The sequence below is a fragment of the Pyrus communis genome, chromosome 2 (assembly GCF_963583255.1).
Source record: "Pyrus communis chromosome 2, drPyrComm1.1, whole genome shotgun sequence".
Classification (NCBI taxonomy): domain Eukaryota; kingdom Viridiplantae; phylum Streptophyta; class Magnoliopsida; order Rosales; family Rosaceae; genus Pyrus; species Pyrus communis.
The window spans coordinates 18043521-18070464 of record NC_084804.1 but is presented as its reverse complement, the minus strand read 5'-3'; the positions used below and the strand labels follow the sequence as shown (position 1 = coordinate 18070464).

The 26944-nt window shown below is 34.2% G+C and overlaps 2 protein-coding genes and 1 long non-coding RNA gene across 3 annotated transcripts; 2 read left to right on the top strand and 1 right to left on the bottom strand.

Moving 5' to 3' along the window:
- The first annotated feature begins 5685 nt into the window (after positions 1–5685).
- LOC137725542 (L-galactose dehydrogenase-like) lies at positions 5686–7978 on the top strand. Its single transcript, XM_068464268.1, has 5 exons — positions 5686–5945; positions 6439–6667; positions 6843–7142; positions 7254–7382; positions 7632–7978. Exons 1-5 carry the CDS (start codon positions 5761–5763, stop codon positions 7761–7763), a joined length of 975 nt encoding a protein of 324 aa, XP_068320369.1. The 5' UTR covers positions 5686–5760; the 3' UTR covers positions 7764–7978.
- A 4101-nt stretch (positions 7979–12079) lies between these two features.
- On the bottom strand, positions 12080–12951 carry LOC137725547 (auxin-induced protein 15A-like). Its single transcript, XM_068464273.1, has one exon. It carries the CDS (start codon positions 12702–12704, stop codon positions 12423–12425), a length of 282 nt encoding a protein of 93 aa, XP_068320374.1. The 5' UTR covers positions 12705–12951; the 3' UTR covers positions 12080–12422.
- A 3021-nt stretch (positions 12952–15972) lies between these two features.
- Positions 15973–17851, top strand: LOC137725548 (uncharacterized). The gene is made up of 2 exons (XR_011067532.1): positions 15973–16508; positions 17541–17851. It is a non-coding gene; the product is annotated as an uncharacterized lncRNA (long non-coding RNA).
- The last annotated feature ends 9093 nt before the right edge of the window (positions 17852–26944 follow it).

The window sequence follows — 26944 nt, the reverse complement described above, 5'->3', positions numbered from 1 at the left end:
TCGATATACATAGAAGAGGATTTCAGACGTCGCTTCCAGATGAGGCATCTTGTCTTCAAGCGTTTACTTCGTGATACCATACTTTCGACAGAAGCGGGACATAGTAGGTCGTCCTGGTTTCTCACCTTATCAGAAGGTTACTGTTGCACTTCGAATGGTGGCCTATGGCTCCCCAGCTAATTCGATGGATGAAACCCATGGTATGTCTGAGTCGACATGCCTTGATACTCTTGAACAATTCTGTGACACAATTGTTCAGGTTTACAAAGACGAGTACCTCCGCGAGACAAATCAAGAAGATCTGAATCGGCTCATTCGCAAAGCTGAAGACCGTGGGTTTCCGCGCATGATAGAGTTATTAGACTGCATGCATTGAGATTGGAAGAACTGTCCCACATGATGGCAATGAGGCTTTAACGAAAGGTCGAGAAAGCCAATTGTTATGTTAGAAGTGGTTGCCTTATATGACACATAGATCTGGCATGCTTTCTTCGGAGTCCCTAGATCCCAAAATGACATTACAGTTCTTGGGCGTTCACCCCTCTTCAATCACCTAATGGAAGGTAAAGCACCTCAACTTGACTACTACATCAACAGCCGTCAATACAATATGGGGTAATACTTGGCAGATGGCATCTACCCAAAGTGGGCGACACTTGTCCAAGCAATTCCAAACCCTAGGAATGATGCGGAAAAGTTGTTTACCTTACACCAAAAAGCATACCGGAAAGATGTTGAGAGAGTTTTCGGTATTTTACAAGTACGGTGGAAGATCATCAACGAACCGACAAGAGGGTGGAGTCGAGAAAATTTAGACTCCATCATGATTTCTTGCATCATATTACACAATATGATAGTGAAGGATGAGCAAGATGGGTATATTGATGGAAAGTCCGATGACAACCAAGAAGATCCAAATAGGTCAAGAAAGGCTCGTGCAAAAATATATGATGGGCCTAATTTGCCTTTCAATCCAAGAACTGGTAGTATCTTTATAAATGAGTACATAAGGCGTTATAGAATGATACGTTCTCATGCCACAAATAAGTACCTACAACAGGATCTTGTTGCACATCTTTGGGCCAAAAGAAGCATGGAGTAGGCGCTCAAGTTTTATGTTGTTAAATGTTTTTAAAAATATTGTTTAAGTTTCATGTTGTTAAATATTTTTTTTATGTTGTATAATTTTTATGTTGGTTAATGTTATTTAATATTGTTTCATATTGTTTAATGTTGTTTCATGTTACTTAATTTAATTTAATGTTTTATAATGGCTTAGGAAGTTATAGGAAAAAAATAGAATTTAAAAAAAATATGAAACAAATTTTGTAAAATAGAAGTTATGGGAAAAAAAAATAGAATTAAAAAAAATATGAAACAAATTTTGTAAAATAGAAGTTATAGGAAAAAAAACAATAGAATTTAAAAAATATATGTAAGAAACAAATTTTGTAAAATAGAAGTTATAGGAAAAAAAATAGAATTAAAAAAAAATATGAAACAAATTTTGTGAAATAGAAGTTATAGGAAAAAAAAATAGAATTAAAAAAATATATGAAACAAATTTTGTGAAATAGAAGTTATAGGAAAAAATAAAATTTAAAAAAAATATGAAACAAATTTTGTAAAATAGAAGTTATAGGAAGTTATAGAGAGAAAAAAAAAAGTTATAGGAAAAATTTTGTAAATAAAAATAAATAAATAAAACTATAAAAAAAAAAAATTCAAAAATAACGGTTAGCTGATGTCAGCTAGCCGTTATATTCAAAATTTTTCATACTATTCGTGTCGGTTATAACCGACACTATTGCTCTTAATCCTGTCGGTTATATCCAACGGGAAATCCGACATAGAAGCCAACCCGGGCTGGCTTCCTGCGGCCAGCCCTTTGGCCCTTTCAGATTCTGTGGGGCCCACAAGCCCTCTGGCCTAGCCCTTGGTTGGAGACAGTTTTCGAGCTATTTTCGACCATCTGACCCTCTGAACCCTTCAGTTGGAGATGGTCTTAACCCACGCAATGCTTGATATGAAAACTGCATACATAACGAGGTTCATGACGTTGTAAAACCAACCATACCCTAAAACTCAATGTGCTATTAATGTATAACATTGCTTCGACCGGTCGGACTTGAGCTCATTCCGAGTCACTTACGCCGGCCTGATTAAAGAACTCCGGTAAGATTTTATTGTTTTTGACAAAGGCGATCTCCTAAGTTTAAGATCCGACAAAATGAGGGTCAATGCATGGGATATCAAAAGGCTTTTCTATTGACAAAAATAAGAGTAAACATGTCAATGCATGGTGTTTGCAAATGATTTCTCATATGCATAGCAACTTTTTGGGTGCTGGAAACCAACTCAAAGGTACACAGAAGAGAATAATAGCGTTGAAAAGATAGTACTAAACCGTGTGGTGACAATATATAACAACACTACTTGCAGCGTATACTTTAAAACTTTACAGGATGCACCTTGATGTCAAGCACTTAGAAATCAAATTCAAATATACATGCATCTAGAAGAATATGGAGATTCCTAAGCTGTGTTGCTTGTGAATTGTGATTGTAGCCGGCCAGCTTGATGAGCTAATAAACCAACAAAATAATGGATATTAAACGAGTAAATGACCTTTAAATCTTGATTGTAGCAAATTTTAAGGAGAATTTGATTGAGATACATATGACCAAAACTACATGAATTTGATTGAGATACATATGACCAAAACTACATTTGAACAAAGAATTGTGTCTTTAGAAGTAAACTATGGGCACAAATAATATATTAGAGTCCATTTTTTTTCAATAAAGCTATCAGATAATGTATTTGTGCCTTTTTTTTTTTTTACAATAGGCACAATCAATGGTGCCCTCTATGGAATGAGAACTGTTTCAGTCTTTTGGTGGTCAAACAAACACAAAATTCTCAATTGTATTTTTTATTTTGTACCCAAAGCTCATTTTTCTTGTAGTGTGGACTAAAGTTGTCATCATCCTTAAAATTTTCATGCACATGGTATAAATTTTTCATTATATATTCATATTGTTCAACCTTGTCACAAGATCTCCATGTTTGTATATTCCTCCTTCCTTCCCCCACCCCCACCCCCACCCCCCCACCCCCCCCCCCCCCCCCCCCCCCCCCCCCCCCCCCCGGGGCCCCTCCTCCCTTCCCCCCTCTAAAAAAGAAAAAAAACACTTGTACAAAGATGGCAATTTTCTCCATGAGCTTTGATTTTAACCAATTACTCACTTGAATTCTTACAATTGGCTAATTTTCTCTATAAAATTTAATTTTTGCCGAATACCTCATGAGCTTTTATGATTAGCTAATTTCCCCTAGCGTTTTAGATTTTGGAATTTTTATCCAATTTTCTATCCATCTTGGTCACATGCAGGTCACATGGCAATTGTTTGAACGAAAAAACGTAATTTTATCCCTAATGTGGACAACATATATATATATATATATATATATATTTTTTTTTTTTTTCTTCTTCTTCTTCTTCTCTTTCACTAGTTCACTTTTGTACACCTTTTTGTTTGGACTTTGTTCCTAATGTGTGCAACTACGCATCTTCTCAATGGTCTTGCTTTTTTAGCAACATGTTGGAGTTGTGATGTAGCCTTCATTATGACTTGATTCACATGATCGTCTCAGTTCACCTATTTCGGTTCAAGACCCAAATTCAAATAAGGGGTAATCGGTTCAATTAAGTTATGAAACATATGAATTAATAACTACATGCTCTCTTGTTCTCTTTTTTGGGGGAGGGGAGGGGTGTTATATACCAACATATTAAATAAGATAGGAGACAAAGAAGGAGGATTCTCTTCCCTCATAATCTCTCTCCCCTTCTCTCCCCCCCTCCTATTTGAATGATTACGGTTAAGCCACATTAACATCTTATATTGATTTTCTTATAAAGACTATAAGACAAAAAGTAAAATGTGAAAGGATGGGAGGGAAGAGGATGAGAATAGGAGGGAAGAGAATCCTACTCCAATAAGATATGCCATTACTAGCAAACAAAAATGAAAGCGGTGAAGCGTTGCATGTTGGCAAGGGAGGACAAAAATTCAATGGAGGTATCTTTGCAGGGAAGTTTCCTACCTAATTTGTTGCACAAGTTTCCTGCAATTTAGTTGTACAAATCGTGTCAATCGACTATAGCACATTTCTTTGTGATCATCTTTTGTAGGTTTTCAAGCTGTACAAGTACATCATCTCTAACCTTAGACCAAAATTATGCATGACCAAGAGGACCAAAATTTCGTTATCAACAAACTCTCTCTCTCTCTCTCTCATTTCTTGCTAACCACACAATTGAATAGCAAACGTTTGATAAGTTTTGGTCACTCACTCTCTTCGAGAAATATTTTGTTCTCACAAAAGATGAAATGAACGTTACAAACCTAACAGGTCAAATCTTGGTCTAAGAAAAATTACGCTTAAAAGTTTACTAAGTCAAATATATGAATGAAGATACTTGTGCCCTATTTGATTTTTTTTTTCTTTTTTTTTTGATGCAGTGAGTAATAGCTCTGGTTGTTCATTGTTCAAGAATTCTTGTTTAGGCAGTTCATACCATCCATACATAATGTTTTGATCTAAACTTTCAATTCTTCCAAGTTTCGCAATAGATAGTATATTGTTCCATAGAGGGATAATGTCCAAAATATGAATAAACAGGTGTTTCTATAACTCTATCACCCAATTAATTATGTTCCACTTAATCTCTGTTTCATGACCACATATTATGAACCGAATACCAAAGTGTTTAAGGTCGGCTCGATAAATATTATTTGAGCTGAAGCTCAGCACAACCTCGAACAAAGCTCCTAGAGCTGAAGCATGATTTAAATTTTTTTGAGTTCCAGCTCAGTTGGCTTTCAAATGACCTGATTTTTCTAGTTTGGCTCGGGTGAATAGAGAAGGCAAAGTAGAGTATTTTGAAGCGCTAATAGCAAGAAGTTTTAGCATTTATGCTAATTTAATTTAGTATCGCTTTGTATTTTCTTCCATAATGATATATTGACATTAAAAGATGGGGTCAATAAATTGGTTTTGAAATCATCATTTACAAGTTTCAAATCTTAGACCTTTTATTTACGAATAAAATTGAATTCTATTGGATCGTAGTACTAAAGGCATTTCAAACTAGTTTGAGTGAGTGTTATACCTATATATAGGAATCAGGCATCCTGATTTTAATACGTAATACCCTATTGTTATACTATTATTAAATTCAATAACTGTGAAAGTCATACTTTAGAACCTATTATTTTCTAAGTATCACACGCATGAGTTTAATATATTGAACTCATGAGTTCAATTTGAAAATCACCTTTGTAAAAAGTCATTCGAATCGGAGATCATTTAATCATCCAAATGTATCATATCAAATAAATCAATCATATAAGTATCAAGTAATATATAAATAATAAACCATTCATTTATTTGATACAAACAATTTTTAATTCGAATAATTTTTTTTAAGAATATTGTTCAATGAAAATTGAAATATTAAACGGTTTCATCGTGAAAATTTTATTTTCCAAGTGGGAATGTAAAATTCGTTCAAAAAAAAAAAAAAAAAAAAAAAAAAAAAAAAAAGTGGGAATGCAAAAAACATAAATTTCAGTTTTCAGTTATTTTACCCGATTGGGACGTATTCTCACTTCACTTCACTTCCACTTCGGTCCTTCCCAGCATTCTTGAATCAAACCTCTCTACAACAACATCGAACAGAACAACAAAACAATGGCTTCACAACCGCTGCCAAAGGTTGAACTCCGAGAGCTTGGCAATACAGGCCTCAAGCTCAGCTGCGTCGGCTTCGGTGCCTCCCCTCTCGGCAACGTCTTCGGTCCCGTCTCCGATGACGAAGCCATCGGCTCTGTTCGCGAAGCCTTCCGCCGAGGCATCAACTTCTTTGACACCTCTCCGTATGTAACTTTTGATTCTCTCTCAAGTTTTAAGTTTTGTGGGTAATCCTTATTCTTGTTCTGTATGGATACCAAGAAAATTTGAGGAATTTAAGGAAATTTTCGTAAAATTGAGCATGTTTTCTCATGATTAGATTAAAGAGTAAACTTAATTTATAATGCAGCCAGAAAGATTGAAACTTTGTAAATTGTAATGGGGTGTTTGGTTGGAGATGATTATCGGGAATTTAAAGGGAATTACTGTTCTGATGCTTCCGTTTGGTTGCTGAGAAAATGCAGAGTTGGGATTAATATGACTGATGATCAAAAGGAAAATTTTGGTACTTTTAGAGTTCCCATTGTTTGTGATCCAGAAAAACCTGTTTGGTTGGAGAGATGAGATGTAAATAGACATTAAAATTTGATGATCAAATATGATCTTGTATTTGTTCTAAGGCAGAAGTCATAGAACTTTTTATATGTTCATTTTACCCTTGTTCTTCCAAATTTTTAGGTATTATGGAGGGACTTTGTCAGAAAAGGTGCTTGGTAAAACGCTAAAAGCTCTAGGTGTGCCGAGAAGCGAGTACGTTGTGGCAACCAAGTGTGGACGCTATGCTGACGGTTTTGATTTCAGTGCTGATAGAGTGACTAAGAGCATTGATGAGAGCTTGGAGAGATTGCAGCTAGATTACGTCGATATACTGCAATGCCATGACATTGAATTTGGGTCTCTGGACCAGGTGCTTTGGCATTTCTTGTTTGCATTCTGCAATTTATGTTGGTTTATTTGCTTTAATTCACAGTGTGACATGTAGAGTTGTTCTTTTTTTCCCTTCCTGTCTGTTAGGAAATATCATCTCAATTGATACGTCGTAATGATCAAGCTTGTGTGTTCCCGTTTATTTTGGTTAACAGATTGTAAACGAGACAATCCCTGCCCTAAAGAAACTGAAAGAAGCAGGGAAGATTCGTTTCATTGGTATCACAGGACTTCCATTGGGAATTTTCACATATGTTCTTGATCGCGTACCAGCTGGCACAGTGGACGTGGTCCTGTCATATTGCCACTACGGTATTAATGATTCAACATTGGAGGAGCTACTACCATACCTCAAGAGCAAAGGTGTTGGAATCATTAGTGCTTCTCCACTTGCAATGGGTCTGCTTACTGAGAGTGGTCCTCCAGAATGGCACCCCGCATCTGCTGAACTGAAGGTTAACATTCTCGATGCATGAATTCCAGCTGGTGCTATATTCATGCAATCCTGTCTTCTTTAATGTGATTTGGAAATCATAACTGATTTAATGTGTTTTATGTTCTTACAGTCTGCCTGCCGAGCTGCTGCTGTCTATTGTAAAGAGAGAGGGAATAATATTTCAAAGTTAGCTCTGCAATACAGCTTGTCCAATAAGGATATCTCATCAGTGCTGGTCGGCATGAACTCTATTAAACAGGTTCCCATCCATCATTTGCATTTAATTTGCTCATTCTGTTTGGATTTTAGAGTCGGGGAATATAGATTCCACCCAGCTCTATAGTTTTATAGTAGCACAAACTTGTGATCATGTCAAGTAAATGAACACCTACTTGGTCCTGTCACATTGGCATCACATAGAAAACCCTTTTTATTATGTTATAAAATGCCTACGTTCATAAAGATCATTCATCCGTCTTAAGTTCTACATGATTGTTTAAATAATCAGGTTGAGGAAAATGTCACTGCTGCTGTGGAGCTCGCGACTGTTGGCAAGAATGAGAAAACTCTAGCAGAGGTTGAAGCTATTCTGAAACCGGTGAAGAATCAGACATGGCCTAGCGGAATCCAGCAGAGCTGACAACTTTTCTCTTGTATGTAACCATCTGTATCCTGTACTTATTTTAATTGCTTTTCAGTCGCCTGTTAAGGTTTGTCAAAAATAAATAAAAGACTGTGAATTTGTCATTTGGGTGAGATGTAGAGGCTAAGAGAATCATGAGCCAGATTAATTAGATCCCCAAAAGTATGTTTCAGTATAAGTAGTCAACAGTCAAATTATCATTTATGTAGATCGATGATTGTGTTTCTGTGCATCCATTATTTGTCAGAAAAACAGGTTAAAGATAAACAATAAACATCAATGGAAAAGGAACAAAAATTCAATAAATCTGATTAAGATGAAGTTTACAACAGTAGTTATGTTTCATACATTAATAATTGGCTCATAATCTTGTCACTTATTTAGAGAGGTCCCCGGACAAAAAAAATATGGATTAGAAAAATCCGAATTTCGGATACATGGGTAAGCATCCTTCTGAATATCTGTTACCCTAGCTGTACTTAAATCCATATTGTTAGCCTCCGGCTCTCCTCCGCTTTGGCAAAAATCGATTTCAAGAAGTTATCATTCAGCTGTCCTTGATGTCAAAACTGTATGTTAGCATCCACTGGAGTTAGTAATGAGGTGAAGGAATCTGTCTTCACTGCAAGGGATTGTGATTCCACCCATTGGATGATCATATCCAAATTCTTCTTCAGCCTGACTCAGCAAGTCTTGGAATGAATGGTTGTTCAAGTATGATATTGGAATCACAAACCGCTTTCTTTGGCTTTCCCCAACATAGACTGCAAAGTAGCCCTTGGGAACATCGACGGCTCTTGAAGCAGCCTGGTTTGAGATCGAGTGTCGATGATTTTTCTTTCCAGGCAAACGAAAACCCATGGTGGTCTAGAGGAAGAACAAGCAAAAGAGTGCAAAGAAATTGTAGAACAATGGAAGTGGATAAATGGTGAAGAACTAATGTGAGACTTGTGTTGGTTGTGTAACCAATTGAGTTTATATAGATGAAAAGGGTGGGATATTGGCCATGAGGATTCACATGGTTTGGTCTGTCCACTTTTTGGTTTTTGTGGCGTTTCATCTGGTATTGGCCAAACCTGTAACCTTCCAGACAAGCATCTTGCCCTACCTCATTTAGATAAAACCAAAGTAGCCTATAGATGATATCATGATACAAATTCAAAAACAAAGAAAATAAAATAAAAATCCTACAAAGTTAAACAAAAAATAGTAAATACTAGTAATGCTTTGTGTATAGAAATGTTTCAACACAGGGCCCGCCTTGGGGCGATGCAGGTGGAGCGTTTGCACAGGGCCGGCTATGGGGCGATGTAGGTGGAGCGTTTGCACAGGGCCCTCATGTATAAAGCCCCCTAAAATCTCAAGACCGGCTACGTTTTAGCATGTTTACAATACTTTTAACTTGTTAGCTCTACACCACTTGTCTCGTTTTCTGTCACTTGGAGCTTGAATGTATGTTGAAGGCGGGTAGATTAACACCACGGGGCTATGTGAGCATAGTTCCAATTTCTCTCGGTGGTTTGAACATATGGGTACAATTTTGTTAAGATGGTTTTGTAAGGATAGGTTCTAACCGTGAATTTAACACCGAAATCCATAGAGAATCCATACGGAAACTTTACTTTAGAGTACCTGAATGTTATCCATGCATTATTCGGATTTGTTTCTGGACATATTTCATGAGGAATCATATGGCATTGTCTCCCAACTAATGATATAAGACATGACAGATTTCATTCAACTTCACAATTATATGATATATCATGGCCTACTACCAATGAACACATACTGGCTGCAGAAATTATTCCACCTTGTATATACCACCAGCTGAATACAACATATAACCTAGAGAACACGGGAACTAGGGACTCTAATAAGATAGATAATTGCTTCCAGCAAACAGAAGTTCTCAGCCCCGGGTTTTCGAAATGTCAACCGGATCGACAAGGGACAAGCTAGGTTATCGCCCCATGTGATGTGTACTGTGACAAAAACATGGCGATTAAACTTGGGGCCAGAATTGAAGTTGATGGTAAGGTTGATGGGAAGCACAGAACCAACTTAAGCTGACATGATATCTTTCTGTGATATGTAATGCATTGAAAGATACAGTTTTCTTTTTTCTTTTCTTGTTTTTTTCTTCTCTCCATTTAGTCAAGTTTGATAAGCCAAGGGAAGCGATTTTCACACCCTGCGTATTATGATTTATTGGCCATACATGGAAGATTAGGCTTATCCAAGAAGATCAGGTACTTTAGTCTATAAGACATTTGAATTAGGGTTTGACAGAGAAATGCGAGGGGTAGGGTAGGGTAGGGTTGGGTAGGCATGATTTTGCAACTTGCTACCTTTATACATCAGATTAATTGACCGATCAACTTTTGATAAATTAGTGAGAGGACCGAAGGATCTGATTACTATATATCATCCGTATTATTTCCATCCCTATCTATGCTGCAAAGTAGATACACAAATCTTCACCCCAAGTTTTCACATCCTCTATTATCACATAAATTTCTCATTAAAAATCTCTCAATTATTGAAGGCATATCATTATTCCACATAAAACATGAGTTTGAGCTTGCTATCAATCATCCGGCGATCTTTCTTGACGGGTAAGCAATCGAGGATGAGTACAGCGAATGTCCCAAAAGGCCACTTTGCTGTATATGTGGGAGAGGAACAGAAGAAGAGACTTGTAGTACCAATATCATACTTGAACCACTAGTGGTTCAAAGACTTGCTAAGCTGCAGTGAAGCAAAGTTTGGATTCACTCATCCGATGGGTGGCATCACTATTCCGTGCACTGAAGAGGCCGTCACTGGTCGCAGTTCTTGTTTGCATTCCTTCTAATGTCATGGCCAACATCACTAAACAAAACTCTTCAATTTTGTTTCCTGAAGGGTTGACAATACTCCCATTGTAAATATCCCCATTGTATTCTGATACTGAGAAAATAATTTAACTTTAATATTTCTTTATATTAGCTCTCTTTCATTAGTTCCTTGCCTATTGTATGTATTTTAGCTAAATAGTAATTTTTAGGTTCTTATTCACATACTGCAGAGACAACTGAGAAACATTTGTATAGACTACAATGATCTAGTCCTCATAATCCACTAGTGACACAACTTCAGGCGATATACTTAATTGGTATTGTTAGGGTGACTAAATCTGTAGACTAAATTTTGTAAACTAAATAACATGAAAGTTGATGGTTGAATTATTATTTAAGTTTTGATTAACGTGCTTATTTTTTATTAGTAACACATCTTTAGTTTGCAATTTTAGTCTTTTCGTCTACCTAGCATTACTCTAATTAATTATATTACTGCATTTTGGTGGTCTATATATATATATATACACACATATATATATATATATATATATATATATATATATATATGAAGAGGCACCCCTAGCCAGCTCACCAAGTTTTATATATGATTTACACATCCTTTGAATTGTCTCTCATTTAATTAGGTAACTTATATTGCTTCTGGGGGTAGCTATAGAGGCTAAGAGGAATATGGGACTACAAGTTACTGATATCATCATGTTATATTGTACCGGTTGATTTTTTTTCCTTGATTTCCATTGCCTAAGATGACGGTACATTACGAGGCTGCTACTTTTTAGAGGTAGGCAATGAAAACCAAGGAAAATAACTTACACATTCTATTAGGATTGAAGAGTTAAGGACATTAGATTTCACCCGGCTCTATGGTTTTTTACTGGAATTAACACATGATCATGTCAAGTAAATGAATTACCTATATTCACTCCTGTCACATAGGCATCACATACAAAACCCCTTTTTTTTTAATTTTTTATTATGTTATAAATTGTCTACGTTTATAAAGATCATTCTTCCGTCTTAAGTTTTACATGATCATTTAAGTAATCAGGTTAAGGAAAATGTTGCTGCTGCTGTGCAGCTTGGGACCAATGGCAACGATGAGACGACTCTAGCAGAAATTGAAGATATTCTGAGACCGGTGAAGAATCAGACATGGTGGAATCCAGCAGAGCTGACAGTATTGCTCTTGTATGTAACCATCTGTATCTTGTACTTACATTTTATTGCTTTTCAGTTGCCTGTTAAGGCTCGGCAAAAATAAATAAAAGATTGTGAGTGTGTATACTTTTGGCTAAGAGAAACATAAGCTGGGTTAATTTGATCCCCAAAAGTATCTTTTAGTATATAAGTAGTCAACAATTAAATGAGTTATCTAGATCAATATTGGTTTGTATTTCTGGGCATCCATAAAATAAATATGTGAGAAATAGGCATTAAAGCGAAACATCAATGGAAAGGGAAGAAAAATTCAATCAATCTGATTAAGATGAAGTTTACTACAGTTGCTGTGTCTCTTATACAATCATGGTTGGCTCATAATCCCAGCTCTTTCTGATTAGTGAGTTACGGGTAAAAAAAAATATGGACCAGAAAATCCGAAATTTCAGATACATTGGTAATGTAGGCATATCCTTCTGAATATCTGCTACCGTAGCTGTACTCAAGTCCATATTGTTAACCTCCGCTTCTCCTCCACTTCAGCAAAAGGAACCTCCTTTTCGGCAAAAAATTGATGTCAAGAAGTTATCTTGCAGCTGTCCTTGATGTCAAAACGTTAGCATCCACTCTCATGATCTCATCCACTGGAGCTAGAAATGAGGTGAAGGAATCTGTCTTCACTGCAAGGGATTGTGATTCCACCCATAGGATGATCATATCCAAATTCCTCTTCAGCCTGACTTAGCAAGTCTTGGAATGAAGGCTCGTTCAAGTACGATATCGGAATCACAAACCGCTTCCTTTGACTTTCCCCAACATAGACCGCAAAATAGCCCTTCGGAATAATGTTGGCTTTTGAAGCATCCCGGTTCATTGTTGAGTGTCGATGATTTTTCTTTCCGCGCAAATGGAAACCCATGGTTTTTTTATTTGTCTAGAGGAAGAATAAGAAAAAGATTTCAAAGAAATTGCAGAACTATAGAAGTGGATAAAATGGTGAAGAATGTGAGACTTGTGTTGCTTGTGAAACCAAGTGAGTTTATATATATGAAAAAGGCTATGAGTTAAATTCTCTATTACAGAAGTGAATGGAGCTGTCCTCTTAAGACAATTCACATGGTTTGGTCTGTCCTCTATCGTTATGTGGACTTCATTTGATATTGGCCAAACTTGTAAGGCTGTACGTTCCAGAGAACATATTTGCCCTACCTCATTTACAAAAATATATGAACTTAAGATTGGAGACCTGATTGAGACATCTAGCTATCTGGTATGACAACTTATAACAAAAGCATTAAATAGGAGATGGTGTTGCTGCAAGCAAACCATGGGCAACTAGTCAATTAGTGTGGCTCCATTGAGAACAGTTAATGCCGACAAGAATCAAATTATAGAAGAAATTCTGTTACCTATCAACTGTTAGTGTCGGATGCAATAATAGTTAGATCAAGAGGTGCTTTTTCTTCCAAACAGCAGTGCTTTGGCTTTCAGGATTGAAATGGATTGGAAAAGTCCCTAGATGTATCTTGAATGAAGAAGTGGATGTTAACCTTCAATTTTTGTCCTAGTTAAAGGTACAAGCTGGATTAACAATAAATAAAACTTCGCCTTTCCAACCCCCTCAAAATGGAAGGGAAATGTTTTCTTCATATCTAGTCAGTCATCTATCTTCATATAATACAAATAGGAGAATGACGTACGACTTCTTCATTCAAGATACATGGAATCTAGGGAGTTATCCGATCAATTCCATTTCCACACACCAAACGAGACCTAAGTGATTTTGAATATAAAAGCAAGTATATTGTTTGGTAAATATGAAAGAAAGTTTGAGAGACTTATTTGTGAAGATATTTAGCAGATTGTTAGAGGAGGCGGCACATGTCCAAAGTCATGGAATTACGAACAAAAACATAGAAAACTGTCTTTAGTTCTAGATTCATCAAGTTGTAAACCATGCTTCTTGAAAGTCACATGAAGCATGCCCTACTACTCATCATTCTCATCCCATCACTGCACATACACCAACTTGAGCAACACAAACATGGAAACACACTTGCAATGCCAGATGCTTCAGCACTTGGTTTTTTAATTGTTAAGCTTCTAACAAAACTGCTTCCAGAAAAATACTTACGGTCGAGAAATGCTTCATAGAGAAGCATTCACAAACGGAAACGGACCTGCAGTATAGGAGCATATAAGCAAATGAGTATATGTAGTGTATATGTGAGCATATATAGGCACCCTCTTCCTTGTGAGCCGGTTTTGCAAGGACAAGTTCTACCCACGAGTTTAACACCTAAATCAACTGGGTATACAAATGGAAACTTTAGGTACCTGAGTGAACCCTTTATATTATTAGGATTTGTCTTACGACATATATCATGAGAAATCACATGGTTTTGTCTGCTAACTAATGGTATGAGACTTGACAGATTTCATACTCCTTAAAAGTTATTTCATGGCCTACCATCAATGAACACATTATGGTTGCAGAATTTAATCCATTTCCTATGTACCACGTGCTGAATACAACATATTACCCAGAGAACTCAGGAACTAGAGACTTAATAGGGTGATCAAACTGTGGGTATTTTTCTAGCAAATAGAAGTTCTCCATTCAGTCCCAGGTTTTTGAATTTGTCGATCGAACAAGGAACAAGATCATCACCCCATGTGTGGTGTATTGTGACTAAAACATGATATAAAGTCGGGCTAAAACTGAAGTGGATTGTAAGGTTGATGGAAGCACAGAACCAACCTAGTTGGCATGATATCTTTCTGTGATATATAATGCATTGAAAGATATGGGTTTCTTCTTTCTTTTCTTTTTTTGTTCTCCTTTCATTTGGTCAAGTTTGATATCCCAATATATTGGCCATATATGAAAGATCAAACTTATCCATAGTCTAGAAGCCAGTGGAATTTGACATGGAAATGTGAGGGATAGGTTTGCAAAAGGACTTACGTACACCCTCTGGGATACCACAATGGCAATTCCGGGACAATAATACAATGTCATGTCTCATACGGCACCGCATGATTAATTGGTCTGGGACCAACGTCCATGGAAGTCCTCATAGAGTAGGGCATGATTTTGCAAGTTGCAACCTTTTTACAACTGATTAATTGGCTAATCAACTTTTAGAAAATTAGTAAGAGGACAGAAGCGTCTACCCTCTTACATATGCCATCCCTTTATATCAACGAACCTATACAAATCCATCACCCCAAGTCACATCCTCTTCCTTTGTCACAACTTTTTCTCATCCAATATCTCCTCAAGTCTTAAGCATAACAATATTCCACAGAAACCATGGGTCTGAGCTTGCTATCGATCATCCGGCGATCTATCTTGACGTCTAAGCAATCGAGCATGGCTTCAACGAATGTCCCAAAAGGCCACTTTGCTGTTTATGTCGGAGAGGAACAGAAAAGGAGACTTGTAGTTCCTATATCATACTTGAACCACCAGTGGTTCCAAGACTTCTTACGTTGCAGTGAGGAAAAGTTTGGATTCACTCATCCGATGGGCGGCATCACCATTCCATGCACCGAAGAGGCCTTCACATGTCACAGTTCTTCTTTACAATCCTTCTAATGACATGACTAAAATAAACTCTTCAATGTTGTAGCCTGAAGAATTGACAAATTCACTTTGTAAATATCCACGTTTGTACATAGATACTGAAAAAATTAATTTAATCCAGTTCTTATATTAATTCTCTTTCATAATTATTGTACCGCTCGTGTTTTTATCATATAGATTTAACTTTGTCTAGATGTTAAATCATTAGATATAATTTTGCCTAGATGTTAAAACTACTTTGCTCATTCCCAGTAAATCTAATCTCTACAATCCATTAATAAAAGAACTGCAGAGTAGACATAAACAATACGATTTGTTTTAAATTTGTTTGTATATAAAAATATTGATAATAATACATTTAAAATTAATTTACTACGGCACCATTCCTTTCCCTTGTTATTTCTTCACGTGAACATTTCATTGGAAGACTCTTCCCTTGGTTATTTTCTTCACGTAATCATCATTTATCTCTTTAATATTTTTTATTAAATATTTATTAAATAAATAATTTATTTATTTGTAGACGTTTCCTTTCCTTTCCCCTTGTTATTTCTTCTAGATAGGAATTAAAATTAAAATGACTCGGATACCAAAGACTTATCACTTTCCTTGGTTATTTCTTCACGTAATCATCAATTATCTCTTTAATATTTTTTATTAAATATTCATTAAACAAATAATTTATTTATTTGCAGACGTTTCCTTTCCTTCCCCTTTGTTATTTCTTCTCGATTCTCAGTGTCGCGTTCCAGTTCTCTGCCCCTCCCTCCTCTCTCTCCCCTTTCTTCTCTTTCCCCGACCTCTCCTTTTTCTCCTTCACCAACAAACACAAGGACGAATAGGAACCTGCCCAGTATGATGCTCTTCTCGAGGGGGGTGAGCAAGTCACCCCTGTTCTTCAGAAAGTCTCCCCGACAACTACAAGGACGACATCGGCAAATTTTACAGTGACCCAGGTGCCTTTTTTCAGTTCTTTGTTCAAGTTTTGTCTAATCTGGTTATAGACACCGAATTCACAACCGAACCGTCAAAGTATCGGTACGGACGTACCGATGCGGAGTTCGGACGCTAAATGGCCGAATCTACCAACCATGGCTTATTGACAATACTTAGAAAAGCACCATAGTAATACTTGTAAGTTTTTGAAATTATGTATGTTATTGTTTTCCGTAGCAGTAAAGCTTTATACACTAAAATCATTTACAAAGTAGGGAAGTTGTAAGATCTTTCAATATACCAAAAAAGTATCAAATGTATGACTTTGCTAAGAAGGTTGTCTTGCAATACCAAATTCATATTCATAGTTAGCAAATAGTTTACACTAGTAACTTTACCCGCACGTTGTTGCGGCAGCGAAAAGATAATTATAGATTATGACATTAACATATAAATACGCAGAGATTCAAATAAACACCGGATAGAAAATATAGCAAATATTTTTACAGAGTTGTCTAAATTTATACAACATACATACAAGGCATTTTCAACTGTTCTGTCATCCACATACAAAAGTGGTTATCCTGATATTCCCCTTTGATAACCACCCTAGTTGCTGATTGGTATCACCATTTGAAGATAAAATGTTTCAAAACAGCAGATTGTTTATGTACACCAAAAAATGGGGAATTCATGTTAGCAAGGACTATTTACAGGCAAAAAATATTAGTCAACACTGTTCTGTTTTGGACAACAGATGATAATATTCTCTGTACACCAACACAAGTTTATTCCTTAGAGCAGTCACCGTAGATAAAATATTTGGATAATTGGAAAAAAAGAAAGGAAAAGAAAAGCAAATGTTAATACACATGGAATAAGCTTTGGACATGAATAGATTTATAGTATGGAAGAAGCAGTAGGAAAACAAACTCCCCTAGTTTTTTTTTTCTGTGCAGCAGGGTCTGTTTTAGAGCTAGTTAGGGAGAATTTTTTTTTCAACAGCTTAATCGGAACTTGATCGAAATCTTGCACATCTGCTTCAGAGATCTCTTATGTTTCATTGCGTTAAAGATATTAAAAACATCAGAAAAGTAAATTTAGATTAGATTGAGATCAATTTGAGATGCAGTTAAAAATAATGTTATGAAGAGTATAACCTTTTTTCAGAAGCTGTAAAAAGTGCTCTTCTAACTAGTTCTCCTTTTCTTCTTTTGTGTGATTCCCCAGTTGTCTCAATAGGTGCAGTGGAAGATGAAATCGTTGTAAAAGAGATTGCAATTTCTCTGCTAATGGACTGTGGAGTTGTCGGCTGGATGCTCAGGTCTTTAGAAACGTTGTAGATGAGGAAATAATTTGAGTTTAACGAATTTCTCCTGCTTCCAAACCGGAGGTGAAATTTTTTTCTCTGGCCTATAAGTCTGAGAAACTCACTTGGCAACTATTTTTTATCTGCTAATCCTTGATTGAAGACCAACTCTTTACAGGCCATGCCAACTTTTTCACCTGAATTGCCAATAATCAGAGCATTGATTTCATTCGTCTCATCTTCAAGCACCAAGAACATTTTGTACCTTCATTTAAAAATTTAATGCATAAATTATCAACCATAAACTGGTTAATGAGTTTAAAACTGGATTCATATAAATTTTTGAATGTTAGTTTAATGTTAATATAAAGCATACAAAAAATAAAAGTATGGCTGCATGAAACTGTGTTTCAAATTTGAATGAATCTATACTTTGTTTTGTAGTTGGATCATTAAAAACGATAATTTTTTTTATTATACAAATTTTTACTTTCATTGTCCAAAGTTTGATAGTATTTATCTAAACAGTCAGCAATTATTAATTAAGAGTTACTAATACTTTCTCAAAAATGAAAATATTAAATGCGCAACAAATCTTAAAGCAAAAATGGCATGAGACAACAATTAATCGATGGAATTGACATATCGTGTTAGAGCTATTATCAAGGAGTCGGAATTTAATTTGGATGTTTTTGGTAAATTAGTTGACCACTGGTTGGATCCTTGTACATTTGTTTTGCACATCTAGGGTAAGCGGTGTACCACCATTCATACTTTGTGTTATACCGCTTGATTGACACTTTGCACAAAAACATATCATTCTGCAAAATGTTTTAAAATTTATATTTGCACCCGCTACAATCGTTTAATAAATAAGTTTGATTAAAGAAGCTAAAAAGAGCTCAAACAGTTTTGGTTCGATGCAATTAAATCTAACTGTTGCATATACCTTAATAAGTCAGGATCCAAATAACCTAATTCCTCGATTGTCACCTTCTTTCCAGTTTGTAAAATGTCTGCCTCATTTGCCTGATTGGAAGGAGGGAGCATTCTAATAGGGTGAGGCCAAGCTGAAAACTTGTAATAGTTCACAATATTGAACGTTAGTCAAATGGTTTTTTTTTTTTTTTTTTTTTTAACCATATCATGATTTTGATTCTGAGGACGAATGGACGCACACTGATTTGTATGAATTTAATTCCGTAATGTCTGGATCTATAAAGAAAAGCATTGAACCAGTATTGTTTAAAATGATGTTCTATGTATATTAAATGAAAGTGAAGACAGAGAAAGGACAAAACAATGGATTAGTACACGTTTCAAACAGATTTACACGCATGTGAAAAAAATAAAAAAAAATGCAAACCGTAACTTATAGAGTGTAAGACAGTTTTATAGATTTGAGACGATGTGTACCACAACAAAGAGCAATATGAAAATTAACTTTGGTGCATTGAATACAGCCTGTGTAACATTTTTATTATGGAAATAGCATGTGTTTTTGTAAATGTGATCTCACTACTGCAATATTAACTTTAGGTGGCGAATGATGATAGCGGATATTAGAAAAATTATGTCGGATAAATTATATTTGACACATCATTTAATTAGTGGCGGATATTAGAAAAATCATGTCGGTTATATCCGACATAATGTCCTGACGGATATTTAGTGGTGGATATTAGAAAAATTTTGTCGGTTATATCCGTCATAAAGTCCTGGCGGATATTTAGTGGCGGATTATGGCTTAATTGTGGAGGTTAGAACCGATATAAATTGACTATTTTATTATTTTACTTTCTGGCGGTTATTATTTTAGTATTCTGGCGGTTATAACCGATAGAAATGAAAATTTTATTATTTTAAAATGTTATATTGATTAAAAATAAATAAATAAACACATATTTTAAATTTTTTTTTTCACTCATGACCCTAAGTCTAATGAACCCAATTCTCACGAGCCATAATTTTCTGAGAGAATAATAACAACATACTACAATCTGAAGCTCTATCATTTTTGTAATAAGGATTATGCTCCCTCATAGGCAAGCAACAAGATGCAAAGAAATTCAAACAATTTTTTTCAATGTGTCACAAAGCACATTGTCTGGCACATAAACACACATGAACATCCTGTGTACTCTATCATGTCTGATTTTATTATTTTAAAATGTTATAGTGATTATAAATAAATAAACACATATTTTAAATATATTTTTTTCACTCATGGCTCGGTTGGATATAACCGACACGAACAAAGCAAAATTTTGGACTGCCGCCAGAATAATCTCAAAATTTTTTTTTTTTTTTTTTTTTTGCGATTTTTTACACATGCTATCTCAGAGTATATACAAACATATTTGACGGTTGGATCGTTGAAACTAGTTTCGTAGAATGCATATCCTATTAAATTGATAGATTGATAGATTTAACAAACACTTAAGAGTTAATGTTATACTTCCATTAAGTATAAAATAAGATTTATCCACTAGTGTAAATATTTTAAATTGAAGACCGATTTCATTCATTGCATTCTTATAGGATCGAGGAGTGTAGCTATAAAAAATCATCAAAATCGGAGCTAAAATAACCGTTAAATTGTGATTTTTCGTTTATAACCATTGAAAACTTTTGTTCCGTTACCTAATCTCTGAATGTTTGTTTTTTGCGATTTTTTAAGTATGCGATCTTGGAGTGTGTACAAATAAGTTTAACGGTTGGATCGTTGAAAAACGTTTCGTAGAATGCGTATCGCCTCAAAACGATAGATTAAACCAACACATAGAGTTAATGTTATACTTCCCCATCAAGTTTAAAATAAGATTTTGTGGTATCCACTAGTCTAAATATTTTAAATTGAAGATCGAATTCATTTAATGCATTCTTATAGGGTCAAGGAGTGTAGCTGTAAAAAATCATCAAAATCGGAGCTAAAATAACTGTTAAATTGTGATTTTTCGTTTATAACCGTCAAAAACTTTTGTTCCGTTACGTAATCTCTCGATGTTTGTTTTTTACAATTTTTTAAGTATGCAATCTCAGAGTGTATATAAATAAGTTTGACGGTTGGATCGTTGAAAAAAGTTTCATAGAATGCATATTGCGTCAAAACAATAGATTAAACAAACACTTAGAGTTAATATTACACTTCTATTAAATATAAAATAAGATTTTGTGGTATCCACTAGTCTAAATATTTTAATTGAAGATCGAATTTGTTCAATGCATTCTTATAGGGTTGAGGAGTGTAGCTGTAAAAAATTATCAAAATCGAAGCTAAAATAACCGTTAAATTGTGAGTTTTCGTTTATAACTGTCGAAAACTTTTGTTCCGTTATGTTATCTCTCAACATTTTTTTTTTACGATTTTTTAAGTATGCAATCTCAGAGTGTATACAAATAAGTATGACGGTTAGATTGTTGAAAAAAGTTTTATAGAATGCATATTGCATCAAAACGGTAGATTAAACAAACATCTAGAGTTAATATTACACTTCTATTAAGTATAAAATAAGATTTTGTGATATCTACTAGTGTAAATATTTTAAATTAAAGATCAAATTTATTCATTACATTCTTATAAGGTCGAGGAGTCTAGCTGTAAAAAATCATCAAAATCGGAGCTAAAATAACCGTTAAATTGTGATTTTTCATATATAACAGTTGAAAACTTTTGTTCTGTTATGTAATCTTTGAATGTTTTTTTTTTACGATTTTTTAAGTGTGCAATCTTGGAGTGTGTACAAATAAGTTTGACAGTTGGATCGTTGAAAAAAGTTTCGTAGAATACATATTGCGTCAAAACGGTAGATTAAACAAACACTTAGAGTTACTATTACACTTCTATTAAGTATAAAATAAGATTTTGTGATATCTACTAGTGTAAATATTTTAAATTAAAGATCAAATTTATTCATTACATTCTTATAAGGTCGAGGAGTGTAGCTGTAAAAAAAAAATCATCAAAATCGGAGCTAAACTAAATGTTAAATTGTGATTTTTCATTTAAAACCGTCGAAAACTTTTGTTCCGTTATATAATCTCTAAATGTTTGTTTTTTACGATTTTTTAAGTATGCAATCTTGGAGTGTGTACAAATAAGTTTGACGGTTGGATCATTGAAAAAAGTTTTGTAGAATACATATTGCATCAAAACGGTAGATTAAACAAACACCTAGAGTTAATATTATACTTCTATTAAGTATAAAATAAGATTTTGTGATATCTACTAGTTTAAATATTTTAAATTAAAGATCAAATTTATTCATTACATTCTTATAAGGTCGAGGAGTGTAGCTGTAAAAAATCATCAAAATCGAAGCTAAAATAACCGTTAAATTGTGATTTTTCGTTTATAACCGTCGAAAACTTTTGTTCCGTTATGTAATCTCTGGATGTTTATTTTTTATGATTCTTTACGTATGCAATCTCGTAGTGTGTACAAATAAGTTTGACTGTTGGATCGTTGAAAAAATTTTCATAGAATGCATATTGCGTCAAAACGGCAGATTAAACAAACACTTAGAATTAATATTATACTTCGTTAAAATTGTGGTATCCACTAGTGTAAATATTTTAAATAGGAGCTAAAATAACCATGAAATTGTGATTTTTCGTTTATAACCATCGAAAACTTTTGTTCCATTACTAATCTTTGAATATATATTTTTTTTTTTGTGATCTTGTAGTATCTACAAACAAGTTTGATGGTTAAATTATGGAAACTAGTTTTGTAGAGTGCATATCTCTGTTAAATTTGCCTAAATTTTGAAGTGGGAAGAGTAATTTGTGCTAAATTTTTATTTATGTTTTTCAAGTATTGGTTAGACAATATTTAGTTTGTGTGATGGCATTTTCATTGTACAATTATCTGTTTGTTTCTTCATCGCATATTTTACATGAGTTATTATCTATTAAATCAAACAATTATTTATTTAATTTTTAAAAATGTATTCTATTTAAATACATATTATTTATTTATTTATTTATTATACCAAACAATTATTATTTTATTTTTTAAAATCATAATAAAATTTTGGGGGGAATTTAAAATTTTAGGAGGGAATTTAAAATTGTTTCTATTGGTTATAACCGACAATAATGAAAATTTTCTGTCGTTTTTTATTTTAAAAAATGTTTCTGTCGGTTTTAACCGACAGAAATGAAAATTTTTCAAAATAAAACCTATGAGGTAGCAGAAAAAAGAAATGGAAGCTGAGCCACCCAGTAGAAGACTGAGAGCCCCAAAACGTCTCTCCGATTGTACCAATATAAAAAGAAAGGAACTCATTTGACATAAGAAAACATTTGAGCAATTTAGCTTTTAAATTAAAGGAATGTATTGTTCTCTCACATTACATAAAGTATTTCTAATTTAAGTAATTGACTCCATAATGATAAGTAGTATTGACATTCTTGTGGTGGAATAAAACTTTTTCTATATGTGATTAATCTCTTTCAAGTATGTTGTCAGGTTTCTTGAGATTAATTTAATGTCAAAGGGAGTCATGAAGGAATTAGTGCCTTGTGTTGACAAGACTCGACGCTCGAATCAGAGTTACTTCGGTCAACTTTGCATCTTAATTAGAATAAAAGGGATAATCTTCTTGCCTACAGGTGTGGATTACTTATTTTCGTTTTTAAGATGGCATAGTATGGGTTTATTTCATAGAAGTTGTGAAAATCTTCATCTTGCCTACATGTGTTGAATTAAGTTTTTCATGAAGGTACTTTTGTGACATAAAATCTAGTAGTAGAAACTAGTTGATTTTCTTGCCTACAGGTGTAAATTAATTTAGTTTCATGAAGTTTATTGGGGATAAACTTTCATGCCATCAATTTCAAATATTTCCACTATGAGCCCCAAATAGGTTATGGTTTTAAGGCATGGAAATCGGTTGCATCATAACATATTTTGTTTTTCTTCATGAGACTTGTTGATGCAAAGTATTGGACCCATGAAAGTTAATCAAGGATTGCTAAGGTACGCATTGTTTAAGTCTTAGCTTGTAAATCTTTTCAATTTGAACTGTGATGTCGGTTTAGAGGATGAAATTTGACTACTAGAGTTTCCTTTGGACATCAAAATTGAAATAATATGAAATTGAATTTGTTATGGATGCATAAATTCATGATAGATGCATATAATTGTTTCTAGCAGATTGCGTGTCTTGATTTAAATCGGGTGAATGACACATCTAACGTCACCAGATGACCTGAATTTGGATATGTTCAACATATAGATGTCTAATATGTGTCTGAAAATTTTCGTAATTTTGTGCCGTGTATTTTAATTATGGTGAATTTATTAGTAACCCATGCTCGTAGACAGTTTTACTGGCAGATTGTGTTGGTCCTTTTGAGATGTCACTTTAGGCTACTATTTTGACCAAAACAGCTCCATATTTTTGTTTTATAAATATTAGTATGTCTATTTTGATTAGTATAAATTTGGTAGCAATCAAGCTTGTAATTTAATTATGATAAATTCTAAAGTAAGTGTAACTCATTGCTGAAATTCTAATTGACAACTTTATGTTGGTTGTGCTGTCTATTTATTATGTCTAAAATACAAAGCAATTTTCTTTAGGTACATCTTTGAAAGAATATATTAACGAGTGTTTGCCTAAGTGGGAGAGTTAGTGAATGAAAATTGGGCTTCACACTCGTTAACTTATTTGCAAGCATGAACTCTAAAAACTTAGTGGGAGTTGTTCTAAAATTTTGAGCATTAAGTGGACTTGCATGAATCTATTAAAGCATTATTCTATCTTCCATGAATTTGGGTTACTCGAATATCCATAATATGTTTAAGTTGCACGAATGGATACTTGGTATATGCGTACATTTTTTTGTTACTTGCAATCATTTGGATTTCTCGGTTGATCATTTGTTTTGGGGCTCATAAGGACTTAGCATGAATGTGGACTTATTAATACATATAAGATGGTTGTTGGATGCGTGTTTTGTGTAACAGCGGTGAATGCTTTCATGCTTAGTTGTACCCTTCATTGAGGCAATATGCATTCATTGACCAAGTAAGGCTATTCCCCAAGGCATATTTTCAAAAAATATGATTTAAGTATTGATTTGCAAATTAAGTAATGATGTTGCAGATTAGTGGGAATTTGAGTTTTGCGTTAGTAATGCCTTACATTTGCAAATATCCTATAAGGTATGTATAGAATCCATGTATTCAATTTAATCTCCAGTTGGATTCATTAAGTCACATTTTTCATGTGCTAGTCAATTATCTGATGAAATATATATCTGATATCAAGTTGTTATCAAATTGCATGTTAAATGGCATGGCATGGTTTGTGCACTGCCTCAGTTGTGAGGATTTCCATCTTGCCCGCAGGTGCTGGAAATCACTATGAAAGTAACTGGTATGGTGCATAGATCAGTGTAAAAAAACATATTAATTCATCTTGCTCACAAGTGTTGAATTAATTTGTTTTATGAAGTTTTTGGGATATTTTACTTGGACATGTGCCTATTTGGTATTTTCAGTTATGTCTGTTGGCTATAAACATTGCGTGTATTGTTATTGGTCTAATGAAACTGATGCATGATTGTTTTGGAGATGTATTCACACCAGCATGTTATGGTGGTTTCATTAGATGAAGGATATCTGCATTGGCATATTTAAGGCTTCGAAGAAGCGTAAAAGTGTAACTTGTGTGTTACAATAAGGTGGACCTGAGATGATATAAAGTAAGACATTTTGGTTAACTTCAAGTTTATTTAAAGTTTCATCTCTTGATCATAATTTGTGTTTCATGTGAATGAGGATCTTAACATATGTGATTATGAAGGTTCTGAGTTGTGTCAATCCTACAACCTTGTTAGTTCCATGTTAAGAAATGCATTTGACAGAAGCTACATTAAGGACAAGATGTAATCACTATTACATGGCCACTAAAGTGACATTAATCTCCAATCTCAAGTATAAACATGAATACTACATTTCGAAGACCAAGTGGGAGAATGTTGGATTTATCCAATATAAATCAACCATTAAATGGTCTACTACATGTAACAGGCACGTAATATTGGAGAATAATGTTGATTGTGATTTGATCTCTTAAAGATATCAATCCTATATAAGGTGTATTATATTGGAATTAGGATTGATGAAATCCTTAATTGAATATGATTATGATACTTGACTGGAGGCTAAGAAAGCGAAGTTTAGATTTCCTTTATGGATGGAAACCCTAACTTTTAGCCTATATATAAAAAACACCGGTCCCTATAAGCCATAGAACACACAACATAATGCTTCCCATAGAGTAGTTGTATTCGGCTAGGAGTTTATAGAAGATCTTGGTATTGCCGTGCGCTGCTACTTTTGTGTTCGACTTCCATGACCGCCGTTGGAATCAAGTCAGTCACTTCTTCATTTGTGTTTGAATTGTATAACCTTATAAGGCTAACATCTAATACAAAAACAATATCCTATCGCGAAGAAACTAGACCACCACAATAGTACAGTGACACATTCAACATCAAAATATGTGCATCACATAAGAAAACCAAATGAAGTCATTTGCAAAAAAATTTAAAAAAAATTTAAAAAAAAATTAACCATTCCAACTACAGAGTGACAGACTTAGAATTTAAGCTGCACGACATCAAATTTAACCACCACAAAAATATAGTGACACAGCATCAAAATCTCTGTTGATTGTCAAGAAAGCAATTGAAACCAATCCAAGGACCAAAACCCTTTCGTACATGCATGTGTATTCAGCAAGTTTCTGTCAATCAAATATCTGACAGCAATACAACCCTCAACAAACATATTAAACCAATCGAAACACCAAAACTCTTTCAAGTTACCATGTGTATTCAATTATTTTCTTCGTGTTGAAGAAAGAGACACAAAGGTTGCAGATAAAGAAAAGAAAATCCACAAAAGCAAATTAAGAACTCATAATAATGCAGAAGCAAATTATGTAACAAAATTAAAAAAGTCACGTCACAAGAGCAAAATAACGCTCATTTAGAATTGTCGTTTCATTCCACTTGACAAAACTTATAGCTTAATTCAAAAAATGTGATCACATCGTTTTTGTTTGCTCCTTATTATTAATATTCATACGAAAAAGAATGGACTCAAATCAATTGCACATTTGAACTCACTTTCTTATTTGATATAACACATTAGTATCATATTCCCAACAGACAGACCAATCTAATGCAAAAACAATATCTCATCGTGACCAAATTAGACCATAACAATAATATAGTCAGACATTTAACATCAAAATTTGCTCACCGCATAAGAATACCAAATCAATGGCGGCCAACTGAACAAAAA

Bases quoted from the DNA above. Each gene is read 5' to 3' on its own strand.
- LOC137725542 (XM_068464268.1), top strand. From the start codon at position 5,761: ATGGCTTCACAACCGCTGCCAAAGGTTGAACTCCGAGAGCTTGGCAAT. The intron at 5,946-6,438 runs GTATGTAACTTT...CCAAATTTTTAG, and splicing joins AACTTCTTTGACACCTCTCC to GTATTATGGAGGGACTTTGT. The intron at 6,668-6,842 runs GTGCTTTGGCAT...TTTGGTTAACAG, and splicing joins AATTTGGGTCTCTGGACCAG to ATTGTAAACGAGACAATCCC.
- LOC137725547 (XM_068464273.1), bottom strand. From the start codon at position 12,704: ATGGGTTTCCATTTGCGCGGAAAGAAAAATCATCGACACTCAACAATG.